The sequence below is a fragment of the Pagrus major genome, chromosome 6 (genome assembly GCF_040436345.1).
Source record: "Pagrus major chromosome 6, Pma_NU_1.0".
NCBI classification, from domain to species: domain Eukaryota; kingdom Metazoa; phylum Chordata; class Actinopteri; order Spariformes; family Sparidae; genus Pagrus; species Pagrus major.
In genome coordinates this window covers 6176393-6192003 of record NC_133220.1, presented here as the reverse complement: position 1 = coordinate 6192003, position 15611 = coordinate 6176393, and the positions used below count along the sequence as shown (strand labels likewise).

At 40.9% G+C, this 15611-nt stretch overlaps 1 protein-coding gene across 3 annotated transcripts in view; it reads right to left on the bottom strand.

Moving 5' to 3' along the window:
* ptprt (protein tyrosine phosphatase receptor type T) overlaps nt 1-15611 on the bottom strand; it is a 257994-nt gene that overhangs the window by 17704 nt on the left and 224679 nt on the right. For 2 of the 3 annotated variants that reach the window (XM_073468585.1, XM_073468586.1), the window contains exons 24-28: nt 14734-14770; nt 14168-14265; nt 12855-12971; nt 5644-5798; nt 2036-2171 (exon numbers count right to left, since the gene is read on the bottom strand). In XM_073468585.1, coding sequence (XP_073324686.1) covers nt 2036-2171; nt 5644-5798; nt 12855-12971; nt 14168-14265; nt 14734-14770 — 543 coding nt within the window. The remainder of the gene's footprint in view (nt 1-2035; nt 2172-5643; nt 5799-12854; nt 12972-14167; nt 14266-14733; nt 14771-15611) is intronic. The other variant, XM_073468587.1, reaches the window with a different exon arrangement.

Here is a 15611-nt window from a genome sequence, read left to right as displayed (position 1 = left end):
AACAAAGGTTTGGTCTTGAACCTGCACGTGGACTCCACTGCACTTTCTCAGCTGGGCTGTAGGCACTGACTTCTCAGGGACAGAAGGCAGGTCTGGACTAAGCTTCATGTCCGGCCTTTTCAAGGCTCTGACACACTCAAACATTTCACTGTGGCTGCAGTTCTTGTTTGCTTTGTGCGTGTGAATTCATTATTTTTGTGCTCGTATTCTCTCAGCAGCCCAAAAGTGAATTAAAAGGGAGAAGTGCTTTGCCCTGCAGTGTTTCTGCGCTCTGGATCAAGTGTGCTCTTTGTGCTCTGACCGGCTCGCTGGTAAAAGCACCAGCCACCATGAGCTGCAGCAGCCTCTGTGCATGTTAATTCACCTCTGTCTTTCTCTAACGCTATCTTTTCCCTTTTTATCTACAGTTCATTCACTTTTTATTTCTCTTTCTCCCATTTCTTTCTATTGTTTCCTCTCACACTTGTGTTTGTCTGCTGCCTCTCACGGTTTCAATTTGCTGCTCAGTTTATCTCTCCATCTCTCTCTCTCTCTCTCTCTCTGTTGAATGTTAATTGTTGCCCTTGGAGCGGGGAGGAGAGTTTCAAAAGCATCACTGAAATGTCCTCTCCTGGCCATTACCTACTCTAGTGACACACACATACAAAAACACATGTATGCACACAGGCACACACACACACCTGAACCCACAGACAAAACACACACACACACATTTTTCCCTAGTGCCTTTTAAAAGATTAATTGCTTTGTGTTGTGTGCAGCAGGATTATAATAGCGTCAAGCAGCTTCAACACTGACATAAATTGCTCCCACACATATTCAAAAGGCAGGGCAGGATGCATTCAGCTCGGTTTCAAGTGCACACATACACACACACATGCATGCTTAACTAGCTTTTATACTGATGCTGTCACATGAAAACACTCAGAGTGATGCCCTGGATAACTTTCCTGAACCTCGCACTTCTAACACCCATTCAAAAGTCAATTCCAAGCTCTGAGCTCGAGCTGTCAGTCTGAAAATGAGGCTGTTTTTTCTTTACTCCGTGTAAAGTTGACTTTTTAGATGTGTAAGGTTTTCATCAGGAGTACAAATGGAGTGCAGAGGCGGGATGGATTAGGTCGGCTTAAGGTAGCTTAGAGAAGAAATGAATACTTCTGTTCCAAAATGAAACACCCAACATTTGCAGACTCTTTAAAAAAATGATTGATAGAACAAAATTAAAACAAATTATGACTCTGAGTAAAGAAAAGCAAGCAACCTAAGATGTCGCCTGACAAAACTTTTAAGGAATAGATCACATTTTTTGACTGTTCTTGACCTGATGCTACAGACTGGTCTTCTGATCTTCTGATTCTGATTACCTGCTATAGAAACTGCAAATAAAAGAAATGCATTTTCCCGAATAAGTGACAGTAATTTTACTGGAACAAAGTTTCTGCAGCTAATTATTTGAAAAATGTCAGTGGTTATGAGTGTGTGTGTGTGTGTGTGTGAATATATCCTAGAATATATCTCTTACCATTTCTTACTGCCAAGCACACACTCTTGATTTAGAGTTTGTGTGTGTTTGTGTGTGTTTGTACTACTGTCATCTATAATTCAAGGAATGTTTAATATTGATGGACTGATTGGGATGGATGGTACAGTATAAGACTGCAAGAAGTACTGAGAAGCTGTCTCTATTTTTGCTCCAGCGTCTCGTACTGCAGACAGACAGATAGATAGCATGCTTCAGGCTAATTAAGATAATCTAGCCCACTGTTTTTCCAACATTCAAACTGACATTCGGTGGAATATGTCTAGATGTACTAGAGATATAGAGTGTAAGCCTCTGAGTGTGTTTCAAATGTTCAAACTCTTCAAACTCTACCACTTCCCATCAATAGTCAGTAGCTACTGATGATTTCTTCCTACATGATTGAAAGTTTCCATCCTTCACTGGAAAAGTTCAAACATGCTTCATTTTTCATCCTGCCAGAGCAGTGAACTTTTTGGTAAATATATGGTTTGTCTTTTGTTTCTGCACACTGACCTCTGTCTGGACCATGTTGACTCGTTGTGATCTCAGCTCTCGGATGCAGTTGAAAATGTCAACCACGCCTTCGTTCTCTGCCATGTCCAACATGATGTCCACCGCAATGAAACAGCCCGTCCTCCCTGCACCGGCACTGTAGAGACAAATAAAAAAAGCCACATATTGACTATCTATTAAACATATTAATGCTAGATCAACAATGTTTGAATCGTTAACCGGGCCAATGAGTTTTTAGTAAATATTTGCATTTTAGTCGAACATTTTGTCCACTACAGACAGATAAACAACCAACCGATCACTTATAAATCACTACTAATAATTTAATTTAGGAGCCCGACTGATTCATTTTTGGGGCATATGCTGATACTGATACTAAGGAGTAGAAAATGCCAGTATCTATCGGATAACATTATTGTACCCATTAAGAGCTGCAACAAAAAGGTCATTTTGTCACAATGTCACTATACTATAATAAGTGACTCTGCTCAATGATGGGAAAAAACTTTTTAATGGCGAACTTTTGATGTGAAGGTGCCGACCACATCATCAAATTAAAAAGATGTGCTATGTGTTTATGTTTATTTGTACATAAATAACTGTATGTATGTCCTGTACTTTATGTACCCTGAAGAAGTTTATTAACTATCATTTCGTTATGCAACTCTGTGTTGTATAATGTCGAAAAATGTACCTTGTAACGGCGGTTTAACAACATTACACAACCTCAACCTCCACTACTGGAAATGTAAACATGCTGTATTTACTGTTTGAACAAACAAACCGATGAGGTTTCTTTCTGATCAGAACAGTCTATAAATGCTAATCGGTGTCACATTTTCATATTGGGTGTCATATTTTGTTCAGGAAATACTGTAAAACTTCATTGATTGTCTGACAGAACGACTAATGTCCGACGTGATGCCTGAAATACACAGAGTTCAGTGTGAGAACGGAGTCGCTCTGCCTCACTCACACACTCACACACACACACACACACATACATGTACAGACTTTAATACCCCATGTCAGGTGTTAAGGCGACACATCCTGAACAGTAATGCCTGGAGGGGAGAGACGGGTGGAGGGACAGACGAACAGATGGATAGATGGATTGAATGAGCGAGGGGGAAAGAAAGGGGGGAGGGAGGGAGGCTGAGGAGGGAAACGGTGGAAAGAGGGTTGTGATTCGGAGTGATAGAAGTGGTCGTCACAGGGGAGAGATCAAGGGAGGGAAGGATGGAGGGATGGAGAGGGAAGTGAGAGGATGAGGCATGGAGAGAGGGAGGGGAGAAACCTATCTTTCACTTTGCAATCCCACTGACAGTTCACACAGACAGCGAGAGAGAGAGAGGGGGAGAGAGAGGGAGGGAGAAGGAACAGAGAGATAAGAGCAGAGAGAGAAGGAAAGATAGAAAGGAGAAAGAGAGAGAAAAGGAGGGAGCGCCTCGGCAGATTACCTGTCAACCTCTGTGATTAATGTTGAGACCAGAATACTGCTGGGCCTCTGTGTGCGTGTGCACATGTGTATGTGTGTGTTTGAAAGCCTCATGACACAGGCCAATAGCGTCAGAGTGCCCCCGGAAATTGGAAGTGACGGCCATAACTTCCTGCTTGTCTGTCCACATGCTTTTACCAGAGCTGCCTGTTTCCATGTGAGCTCACCTCGTCTGTCTGTCCGCTGCTTCTTACACTCCGTCTGTACGTACGCTTTAAATATAATTACCTGTCTGTCCTGTTGGAGCCCGTGAGTGTGTGTTTTTATGAATATTCCATTAAAGAAAAGCTGATGCTATATTCAGTTGCATGTCTTTACTTGTTTGATTTCGAAGGCTCTGATGAGGTCTGTCACATAACTAACTTTTAGTCAGAAAAACAACTGATAAAGTAACCACTCGACTAACTAAATGAAGTGGTTTTAGGCATTTGTCTCCATTTTTCTCAAAAGAATATGGCACGGATGATGTTTTTTTATGCTTTGTTAAAGTTTAGGAAAGGACTGTGGTCTTGATTACATATTGATAAAATAAGCAAGTCTTATCTTGTGGTTCAATTCAGCAGCTTCCTTTTTCAATATTTAATCAAGATGAAATTTTTTTCAAAGCCTTAAGTGCTGCATGTGTCTTAACGAGCGCTATTGTATTAGATTGATTAAAAAAGACGTCATTTGTGAAACATTATATTATTGAAGAAATGCGCTGCTCAAAAGTAATAGTAGTCTCTGGAAAAGGTTTGGTGACCGTACTGCATGAGGGTCCTTTATCTCTACCAATCACTGTATGGCAGGTTAGGGGTTAAATTCCCTCTGCGGCCACCAATTCAAAGCCATCTATTGTATTAAGGTGGACGATCAAAGCGAATACATTAATTTTAATGCCCGTGCTGATATGAAGAATCTACTCCAAACATTTTTTTTATAGCTCGTCAAGAGTGGTGACCTTTTAAAGCTTGAGCCTGCTGACAACCCGGCCCCGGAGTTGAACTGTTGCATCCCATAAAGAACAGAACATGGAGGTTAAATATACTGTCACCGTGGGGATCTTAAAACTGTCACTTATTTTTTTTTTTCTCCCTCTGTTCCTGCTCGATGATGATGGCGGTGGGAGGAAAGTGGGGTGGAAGGTGAATTTCTTTCTTTTTTTCTCCTCGTTGACTACTTTTTAAAGGTTAACACCAACAAAATTTATGGACAAGGGAGATTGGTGTGAGTGTGGCTGTGTGTGTGATCATATTGGTGCTGATAAATGGTGCTACTGTTATATCTGTGGAGGGAAGTTTGGGGTAGATAAAAGGAAAATGAAGGAGGAGATTTTGAGGCTAAATGTTTTTGAGAAACAGATGAATGCCTTCTGATCTATTTCAGATTTATAAAGACACAAGTATTGCAATTAAAAATGCACTGAACAAATGTGAATCAACAAAGAAGCACGGCAAGCGAGCTGGTGTTATAGCATAGTATGTACTCATCATTGTCCTCATCCAAGATTCTGACAGCTGGTCTTATTTCTTTCTTTAAATATGCATCAACACTTGTGTTTGAGAACGAGATATTTGCTCTCTCATCGAACCAACAAGTCCTCCAAACTCAACAACAAAATATGTTTTTGTCATTGCCTTCCAAAACAGCACATCCCAAGTGTACCTCTCTTATCTACAGTATCTACTATTGCCATTTTATGTTTTTTTGGTTGTTTGTGTCCAGGTACTTCAGTTGTTTTTAGGAGAATGCTGCAACGTTTTACTGTGAAGCTCCAGAAATGTTTGGTGGAAAATGAAAATCCTCCTGACGTTCAATAGGCATGGGGTTCAGTAGATAAACTGTAAAAATCATGCTTTGAAATGATCATCAAATGTAATGTTTTACATTCACTGCAGCCCTTTCTACATAAAAACAACAACAAAAACCCCATTTTTTTCTTATTTATGTGCTCTGTGTCGTAAAACCCTTTGCTTTCTGCCGTGCCAGTGAAAGTCAGGAGCCAAGAGGTGTACAACAGAGCGAGTGACTGTCTTTGTTTGTCTTTGACTGGTCTCTGCAGCCACTGACCAACAGCATCGGGGGAATTAAGTTTATCTTCTGTACAAAACCTGTGTGTCTGTGTTCTCACCTGCAGTGAGCCACGATAGGCCCGGCGTCGGGCGGGTTGAGGAACTTGACCTGTCGTATGAATCCAAGCAGTCCGGTGGCGTAGCAGGGGACGCCATGGTCAGGCCAGCTGGTGAAGTGAAACTGACGGAGTTCGCGGATCTCGTGATGACCCTTCTGGAAAACACACACAGGAGAGATGTTTCAACCCAAGTTGCATATTTTACAGCGGCAATTGCTCAAAACGACTCCGTGCCATTTTGTCTCCTGATGATGACGAATGCACCAATCTCACAAATTTTATCATGGCCCTTTTGGGAAAGACTGACAAGAAGACATATCATGGTTCAGCAGACTAATTTACAGCTGAGGATTTCAGGAATCTGGGGGCCATGCAGTCTCTTTGGCTTCAGATGGAAAATAAATCGATCTAGTGGATGTCAAGATGGCACTTTGGGCCACTTCTGGGAACGAGAGACAGGAAGACTTATCGCGCCTCATTTGCCTAATTTACAGGGGAGATTTGAGGAAACTGATGGCCATTTTGGCTCCACAAAAAAGATTAATTGATTTCACAAATCACATGATGGCCCTTTTGGGAATGACTTACAGGAGGAAATGCCACGGTTCAGTTATGCTGCCCAATTTACACAGAGATTTTAAATATCTAACAGTCAGTTTTTCCTCCTTTCTGTATGGATTTTTCAGACATCACAAAGGCATACAGAGAACAGAAAGCTTCAAAATATTGTTATTTTACAACTCGAAGAAAAAAGTGCTTTCACTGAACAAATCAAGTTTTTGAGAATAGTATAATTTTCTGGTGTACCAGAAGAAATTCACTTCGAAACTTATTTTTGCTAAAACACAAAATAAACAATAAATTAGACTCCACACCACTTATTGCGGCTCTTCTCTGAAAGAGTCATTGCGATAGATAACAGTGGAGATTTTTGGAAAATGAAATGGCAACGAGCATCCATTGTGGCTGTTCACGAGATAGCATCTTAACATTTAAATGATGAACTTTGTAGAAACATAAAGGGGCTGGCAAATACTTGCCTGCCTAACAATGGGGATATTATGAAGAAGATGACATTCTGATGCTTAATAGATAGCAGCAGTCTCACATCAGAGGGCCTCACTGGGACACAAACATAATGCCTCCAAATTGTGGTAGCAGCTTTTCATACTCAACAAAGGAAAACACAGAATAACTTCCATTTTGCACTAAACGGCTAAATGTCACAAATTTGGAAGTCAAGTTTCGTAATTACAAACTTTAATGAAGTAGGAGTGAAAATGGTCATCCTTGTCTTTTAATTCAATGACAAACAACGTAAACTGTGCACACACTGCGCTGCTACGTTCACAGCTTTAGACCATAATCACATGGCAGCCATTTTCCTCTGACATCATGCTCAGAGTAGGAAGACCAGTTATATTAAATATAGCACACTGCACCGCTTCCTGATTGATCAGCAACTGAAAAGATGGACAGTGAGAATCCAGAGGGATACCGGGCCATATCTCCAGGTAAAACAACATATTTGAAAACCCGTTAGCTTCTAGGAGACAACCACTAACGTCAGCATTCAACCACTCCCTTGCTCAAACTAACTTTTGAAAGCGTTACACGATGTGATAGGAAAGGATTAAATTAGTACTACAAGATTGACACACATCTTGGAAACATTTATTTAAACCTGGCAGTGACGCACACTGAATGAAAAATTGTTGAATGCTAATGTTAGTTTATTAAAAATGTTGTGTCACCTTGAAATATGTCCGGATGTCCCTCCAGATTCTCATTATAAATCACATTTTCAGTTGCTGATCGATCCGGAGGAGGTGAAGTGACAACAATTTGCCATATTCCTTACATTTATACAACTTGCAACCTTGAACACTGCAGACTAACATTATCCCAGGAAAATGGCTGCTGTATGAATACGTTCTATACTGCCAACTTCATACTTACTATCACACACGCACTCTCTCTCTTTCTTTTCTCTCTGATTGTCTTGTTTGCTTATGTAGGTCATATAGAGGCATCAGTCATACATTGAGACTGTTTTATAACCAGTTAAAAACTCCTTGTAGTGGCTTTAAAAGAATTGGAAAAGGAAAACATCTTGAAAAAGAAATCTCGGATGCTTCGGCACAGCAGGCCGCTGGTCTTTCCTTACACTGGTGGTAACCCTGTGAAATCACAGGCATTAAACTGGAGAGCTGCTGCTTCCTCTGTGGATATTAAAGCAGCAGATTAGCACTCCATCTTGACTTAGAAAATATGATATCGCTACCAACACAATCATTGGCTGCCTTCATTAAATATGAATCTGATCCAAAGGAGGGACAGGAGATGGACTGGACTTCATCAACATGGTGAAACTGTGTGTGGAGTGTGGAGATCACGATTGTGCGTCTCATGTCTAACTTTAGTTTAATTTGAATATAATAAGTAACATTACACTCACATACAGGAGCAGGCAGAGGTGTCTGGCTGGATTTGAATCAAGGACATTAGACACCTTTAAATTAAGTACCCACGACAGCAGAACAACCTTGGTGTACTCTGAGAATTTTCAACATTTCAACAGTAACGGACTAACTCTGACAGCGTACGCCACCTTGTTGATGTCAGATAACTGCACCTCGGCAGCCTCCGGGCTGAGAGGTCTTTCTTCTACTTTTCTGACCTGCTTCTCTCCCGACAGGATGAAGAAATTTTCCAATTTTCTGACAGCTACAGAATGAAGTATAAGAAATGTATGACCCCTTTTCAGCTTCGAGGGGTTCATTTTTTTTTTCCTCCACAACACTTCATGCTTCTGCTTTAATAATTCAGACCAGTCGATTCCATTTTGCTATTCTAAACTAAACGGGGCTTAAACGGAGAGAGCCATGTCCCCCTCAGTTCAGTTTACTCTCTAAGAATAGACCTGTGAGGAAACTATTGTTGCTGCAGCTCCTATACTGGCTCAGGTAGATAAACAAGGTTGTGGAAAATCGTTTGCTTTGGCAGAGTGCCTTATGATAACCTTAGAGGCAGGGATACCATCAGGAGGAGAAAGACAGGGTGAAAGGTCGAGAAACAGACTCTGAGTGGGAACGAGCTGAGGTCAACGACGAGAGTGGCTAAAGGAATGAGAGATAAACTGAGAGAGAGGGAAGGTGGTAGTGTGGGGAAGGACAAAAAGACTGATTTGACAAAAAAAACATAGGAAGGGGCCGATAAGATAGAGGAGAGAAAAAGACATAAAAAGAGAGTGAGAGAGGCGTGGAGGCAGAGAGGAGAAAAATAAAACCCTGAAACCGCAAGGTGATTTGATAACTTGACTTCCCATTGATTCGCTCTCTTGTGATGTTGAAATTACTTCTCTAAATCGATAGACGGCAGTCCAACACAGCCAGGGCCTCAATTTCATGACTGGTTGGTAAAAAAAAAAACAACAACAACATTAAGGTGCTTGACATGTTGGAAATAGCTGATGAGGATGTAGAGACTGTGTTTTACACCTGCCTTCAGAGTTTATGTTTCTTAACGAGACTCATACGCAATGAGGTTGGATGAGCTTTTTGTTTTAATATTTGGAGCTAGATCTACATCTTCCCCTGTTCCATTACAGGTCCTCTTGTTGCTCATCTGCGTGGAGTAAATAATGACTGAATATCCTTTAGTATGATTACAAAATTACAAACAGCGCAGAAGATCAGGAATGTATAAAACAACTCATTGAAAACATCGAAAAGTTAAGAATGAGTGAGATTTTTGATGAAGCTGAAGAGAGTGGGTAGCAGGACAAAAAAACAAATCAGTGTTTTCTGGGGCACTGCCTCCTGCCTCCTCATTCATTTCAGTGAGAGCTCTACCTTATACTACTCAAACTGGACCAATATGTGTTTCATCATCTCAATCGTACTTCCACACCAACGCCCACACTTTTGTTATAGTTCTGGTCTGAACACCAGCTGTAACGTCCAACCGTTTATCTGTGAAGGTTCAGATCAATCATCTCGTCCAGAGTAACTCACATCCGAGTTCCTGGAGCTTTGATTGAAGATGTTTCAAAGCTTGTAGGAAATAATACAGGGACCACGCCCAGCAGTGTTGTGGATCCGCCCAGAGTTAAATGAAAACAGGAAGTAACTGTTCTCAATCACATTCTCATCTGAACACATGATGGATGGTTTGAGACATGGTAAACAGACAAATGGTGTTTGAACCCACTTCAGGGAGGGTTTCTCCAGTTTGACACACAAGCCTGTTTTGCACATCCCTCAAACCATCTGTCCTATCTGTCTAATATGTGCTGCTACTCGGAGCTGTGTTTGTTGGCCTGTAGCTTTGTGTACACTGCTAAATCCTTTCCTATTCACCCCGGTGCCCACTGTGGCATGCAATTGTTTGGTTTCTCCAGATCTGAGTGCCATAGCACAGATTACTGTTCTGCTGTTTTGGATGTCATCCATCGGGTGAACTAAGCCATGTCACTGTTTCTTGTTGGGTTCTCAAAATACTGAGAAACTGTTTAGTATAAATTCTTCAACATTCTCTGTAACTCCAGCTACAGATGAGATGTCAGAGATTTGCTTTTTTTGGCTGATTTGTTGTTTTTGGTGCACCTGCGTTTAGATTTCACAGAGACCCAAACAGAAGATCAGATCAGGATAATCACAGACTCTAAGACTCTTTGTTCTCTAACCTTGGATCTGGTGTCAGCAGATATGACTTCTATTATGTGTTGTTCAAAACGGTGACATCGCTCTGTGCGAGTGGGTTTCTGTTCACTCAAGTGTAAGAAATGTTGCCATGCACTTATTTAAAATCTTTCATTTCACAGATAAAATGAACACTTTGAAACGAATACTTTTTAGACTGGTGAGCTTAAACACACTCTGACACGTCTGAATGTCTTTGTGATCCGCTGTTTTGTCATCCTGCCTCTCTCACACACTTTCACTTAGATTTCATTCTTTGAGTCACCCTCTCTCGCTCGGTTAATCTCCGTGGACGAGCCATTAGTAAACCTTTTCATTAAGATCCTGTTCTCATTACTCACTGCAATTAAAGCTATTTAACTGTGGTGCAGAACCTGTATATATACTCTCTCTGTGTCTGGCTTCCTCTTTGTTCTTCACACTTACACACACAGTCGCAGAACCTTCTGTAGTTTCAAGATGGAGAATTTTGAGTTAATGAGTGTGTGTGTGTGTGTGTGTGTGTGTGTGTTTGTAAGTATTAATGCAGTCTGCGAAATGACAGGCATTTCAAAATCAGCTTTCCTTTGAATTTTAGAGTACTTTTGCACACACACGTACACACGCGCAGAGGTGGTATGGATTAATGGCTTGCTAAACGAGCTGACAGCGAGGACTTGAAGACTCGTCTTCATAAGCTGCTTTCGCACGAGTGAAAGGGGAAGGAAATGCCGGATGGGGGAAAAAAATGAGAGAGACGGACAGAGGTAGAGAAAGAGCGAGAAAAAACACGAAAGCAGGAAGAACAGGAGCAAAATTTTAGATATTGCAGGCGTCTGATAGTGTAGAAGTGTATTACATTTTTTACCTTACTTTAGTTATTAGTATTTATTAATCACAACGGTACAGTACCACAACTGCAGGTGGAAAGTAACGATTTAGAAATACTTATTTATTCAAATTACTGTACTGCAGTTGATTTTTCAGGTTTCTGTACTTTACATGAGTATTTATTTTTCTGACAACATTTTGAAGAATCAAACAAAAATGTAGTTTGGCCACAATGAGTAGCAGTATGTTTGGAGGTGAGAAGTTGAGGCCTTTAACCCCAAGAACACCACACCTACTGTCAAGCATGGTAGTGGTAGTATTATGCTGTAGGGCTGTTTTGCTGCCAGTGGATCTGGTGCCCTAAATAAAGTAAATGGAATAATGAAGAAGGAGGATTATCTCCAAATTCTTCATGAAAACCTAAAATCATCAGCCAGAAGATTGGGTCTGCAGTTGGCTGTTCCGACGGGACAATGATCCAAAACACACATCAAAAGTGGTAACGTAACGGCGAAATCAGGCTAGAATTTAGTTTTTGGAATTGTCTTCCCAAGTCCTGACTTGAACTGCAATCGAGAACATGTGGACTGTGCTGACGAAAGAAGTCTGTGCCAGGAAGCTAACAAATTTAGTTGAACTTCACCGATTCTGTCAAGAGGAGTGGTTAAAAATTCAGCCAGAGGACGACCAGAAGCTTATGGATGGCTATCAAAAGCACCTACTTGAGCTGAAGATGGCCAAGAGACATTTAACCAAACATTAGAATAATGTTTGTTTATTTTTGACCCAGCAGATTCAGGCGTATTTTCAGAAGACCTATAATAAATTCATTATTGAACCAAACTTCATGAATGTTTTTTTTGTGACAACGTAGTATGTGTTCCACTCATTCCATCACAGAACTGCCATAATATACATGCTCTTGACAAGTATATGTAAACTTCTGACCGCGACTGTATAAGGCTCTGTAGAGACTGTTGTAAATGCAAAGCCTTACAAAATAAGTCAACAGACATGACTGACCTTCAGCAAAACAAAAAGAGAAGTAGAAAGTTAAATGGGGTAAATAACAGAGAAACAGTGGGCTAATTACAGAGAGGAAAGCAAAGAGAGGCAAGACTCAGAAGGAGAAGATGCAAACAAAGTTGTTTGGAAAAAATCAAGGATTTGGACCAGAGCCTTTTTGGCTTAGTGTGAAGTGTGTTTCTGCTGTTTTTCCATTCACTGCGCAGAGCCTTGGAGAACTACATCACAACAATGACTGTACATTGTTCCACTTGCACTCGTCTTTTCTCTTTTCAAATCCCTCCCTGCCTGATTACAAGGGCCCCAATTACGCCTTCAAGCCTCCTCTTAAACAGCGAGAAACAAACAAGTAACACTGCTCGCTCGCCTCAAATCCCCAATCACTCATCGTCTGTGATGGTAATCCAGGTTTCGGATTTACAAAATATGGAGGCGATATGTAACATGAGACAATGAGGGTAACTGAGCAGCCAGAGAGCGTGAGAGCGTTCAAATCCAATCTGAGGTCTGGTGGGAAATATTCTGTAAGTCTGAGTCACAACATACTGTCATGATCTCATGCTTGAGATCCTGTGGAAATGCTATGACATAATATCAACAATCACAAAAGCAATGAAAATTAAAATATACATGTCTTCAAGTTGTTTTTGTTGATGATGTTTACTTGTTTACCTTTTGGACGGTGAACGTCCTTATGACGTATTCAGCCAGCGGTTCTGTCTCTATCAGGGTCACCTTAATGTCTCCATAAACCTCCGTCTCATCTGGCCAGTAACGCACACACTTCACCTGGAAAAGATCATTTACATTCCTGCTATGTAGTTAAATATGTATTACATGCTGGTCATTATCTCCAAATAAGCATTAACAGAGTGGGATGAAGCAGAGGTCAAGATGATCGCCATGAATGATATAATAAATGAATAATATCAGGATTTGTATTGCTTCTCCTGCATAATAGAGTAGACATAAATTATTTCACATTTTAAAGATAATGATTTAAAATCACTCGATAATTCTGCAAAGTAATTTATAAACTTTCACTAAAGAGCAGCCAGGATACAGTACCGAGGAGCCGGATGTGATTATACCACTTGTAGCTGGACTACACATCTGGCCACAGATATCTGGAGTTGCCATCGCCGTCCATCACCTTTTCCTTTGGCACTACACTCCCTGAACTGTCACAACGTCCGGAAAGTGGAATGTAGCGCCAAAGGAAAAGGCTGTTTGACGGCAATGTAAAGTGCCAAACATAGTTTACACTTAAACAGATATATATATTTTAGGTGGCTAAGATATGCCTTCGCCTCCGTTTCCTGCTGGTGCTGCTTCTCCACACCAGCGGAAAGCTTATGGCCATCTACTGCAGGTAATACACTGACTAGGGATAAGTACCTCATACAACCCACATCAAAAATTCAAAATATCCCTTTCACAGTAAAGTTGCCAGGAGCCTAACACACCTTGGTACTGTCTTCCCTGTCATCAAACTGGCTTCCACTGGTCCTGCTTGGGCCGTATTTGACAAACGTCTAATCAGCCGTGTTCAGTGGGAACTCAATATCCTGTGTTTTTACAGGAAACACGCCTTCTGTTTCATGGAGACTTTAAGTGCATGCAAATGCACTGCATGAAAGTCATATTTCCTAAGTTAATCAAGTACTTTAGTTTCCTAAACTTATTTTACTTTAACTTGTTGGAAAGCAGATGAAATTCGGGACTTTTATGAGTCAGTATATTTTAATGTTTAGATATTTACTTATCAAACATCCGGAAAAAAACTGGCACAATTCTATTTTTGGTCGATTTGATGCATTCTAGTTGAACTGTATATGTAATTAAGGTTATATATAATATAAATATAATAAAACTTCAATAAAACTTGACAGCTAAGATTAACGTCATCTTGTACTTCTTCAGGTATTGGTCCTCTTCAAACACACATACACATACATTAGTAATCTCTCAGATGATGAACTCACCCTGCCCACCTCCACCAGATTGGTTACCATGACGATAGAGGCCGAGTTTTCCTGCCACACCATCCTCCAGAAATCCCTCACCGTCTCCTGCATGGGCCCTGACACACACACACACACATTAGAGATATACTGATATATACAAGCAGGTCACATGCACACAGGTGTTTGTATGTATGTATAAACACACACTCCAACGTCACGTAAAAATACGTCAGCATAGCACATACACAAACGCACACATAAAAAGTACACACATGAACAGAGAAACACACGTGTGTGCGCGCGCACACACACACACACACACACACACAAACTCACACACTATCAATCCCAGATAGTGGTTCGGGAGTTTGAGGTAATGGGGTCTTAAATTTGTCAGGGGGATTTTATACGGCGGTTTAGATTTAGGAGGTTGTGGTAATAGCCTCCAAGCCCGAAAGGACGGCATTTACCAGGTGGCTGCTACACACACTCGCACAGAGGCACACATACACATTCGCATCTGCACAAATGTAGAATTGCACATAAAGTGTCCTCACACACACTCATCACGTCAGTTTAATTACCTTGTGTAGCGATGTAATGTCTGGGTCTGTGGTACCCCTGTGAGACAGAAAAAAAAAAAAGTCCAACATAAAAAAACTCTCCAGGATTTCGTCATCTCCATCTTTCACCCCATTTTTTCCTCCAAAATGTCCTCATTTTCTCCATTTTTATTTGCTCCCTTTCCTGTTTTCCTCCCTTTCTTTTTATTCCTTTATTTCTCTCCTCCCCCTGCATCCTTTTACCTTTTCCTGTGTAGGAAAAGGTACATTGTCTCTGTCTGTCCAGATGGGTAAAATATTTAAATTGCAATTCAAAAATTGACATATGATCTCCCTCCTACCAACTGTCAACCTCTCCTTCAACGTCTCCTGATCCCTTTATCAAAATTCTTTTACTTCTACCTCTGTGTCATATTACTTTCATTTGATCAGTTTCTCCATCTCTCCGTCCCTCTTCAATCATTTCTTCTCATTTCTGACATCCCTCCCCTTTTCCAGCTGAAGTCATTACTTACTCTTTCTCCTTTGTAATTCCTTCCTCCTCCCTCTCTCCTCTTATTTTTACTTTACCTTTCATCAATTTCTGCTTCCATTTCTGTCCACCTTCCTGTTTCTCATTCTCTCCATTCCTCAAATCCATCCGTCAGTTTATCTCCTTCTCCGTCCCCCTCCCATCTTTTTCTCTCTCTTTTAATTTGTCCCTTCTCCCTCTCCAGTCCCTCCACTCCCCGCAGAAACATAACTCAAGGTCGTTTCCCGAATAAACATCAAATTAAATAATAGAGGGGATCTTAATTTTCTCTCCTAGGGAGCGATGAAAAGCGACGACTCTCAAACCAATGATTATCCTCTCCTGTCCCTGCACAGCCGTCCTCACCCCCAAACACCTCCCGATGAGA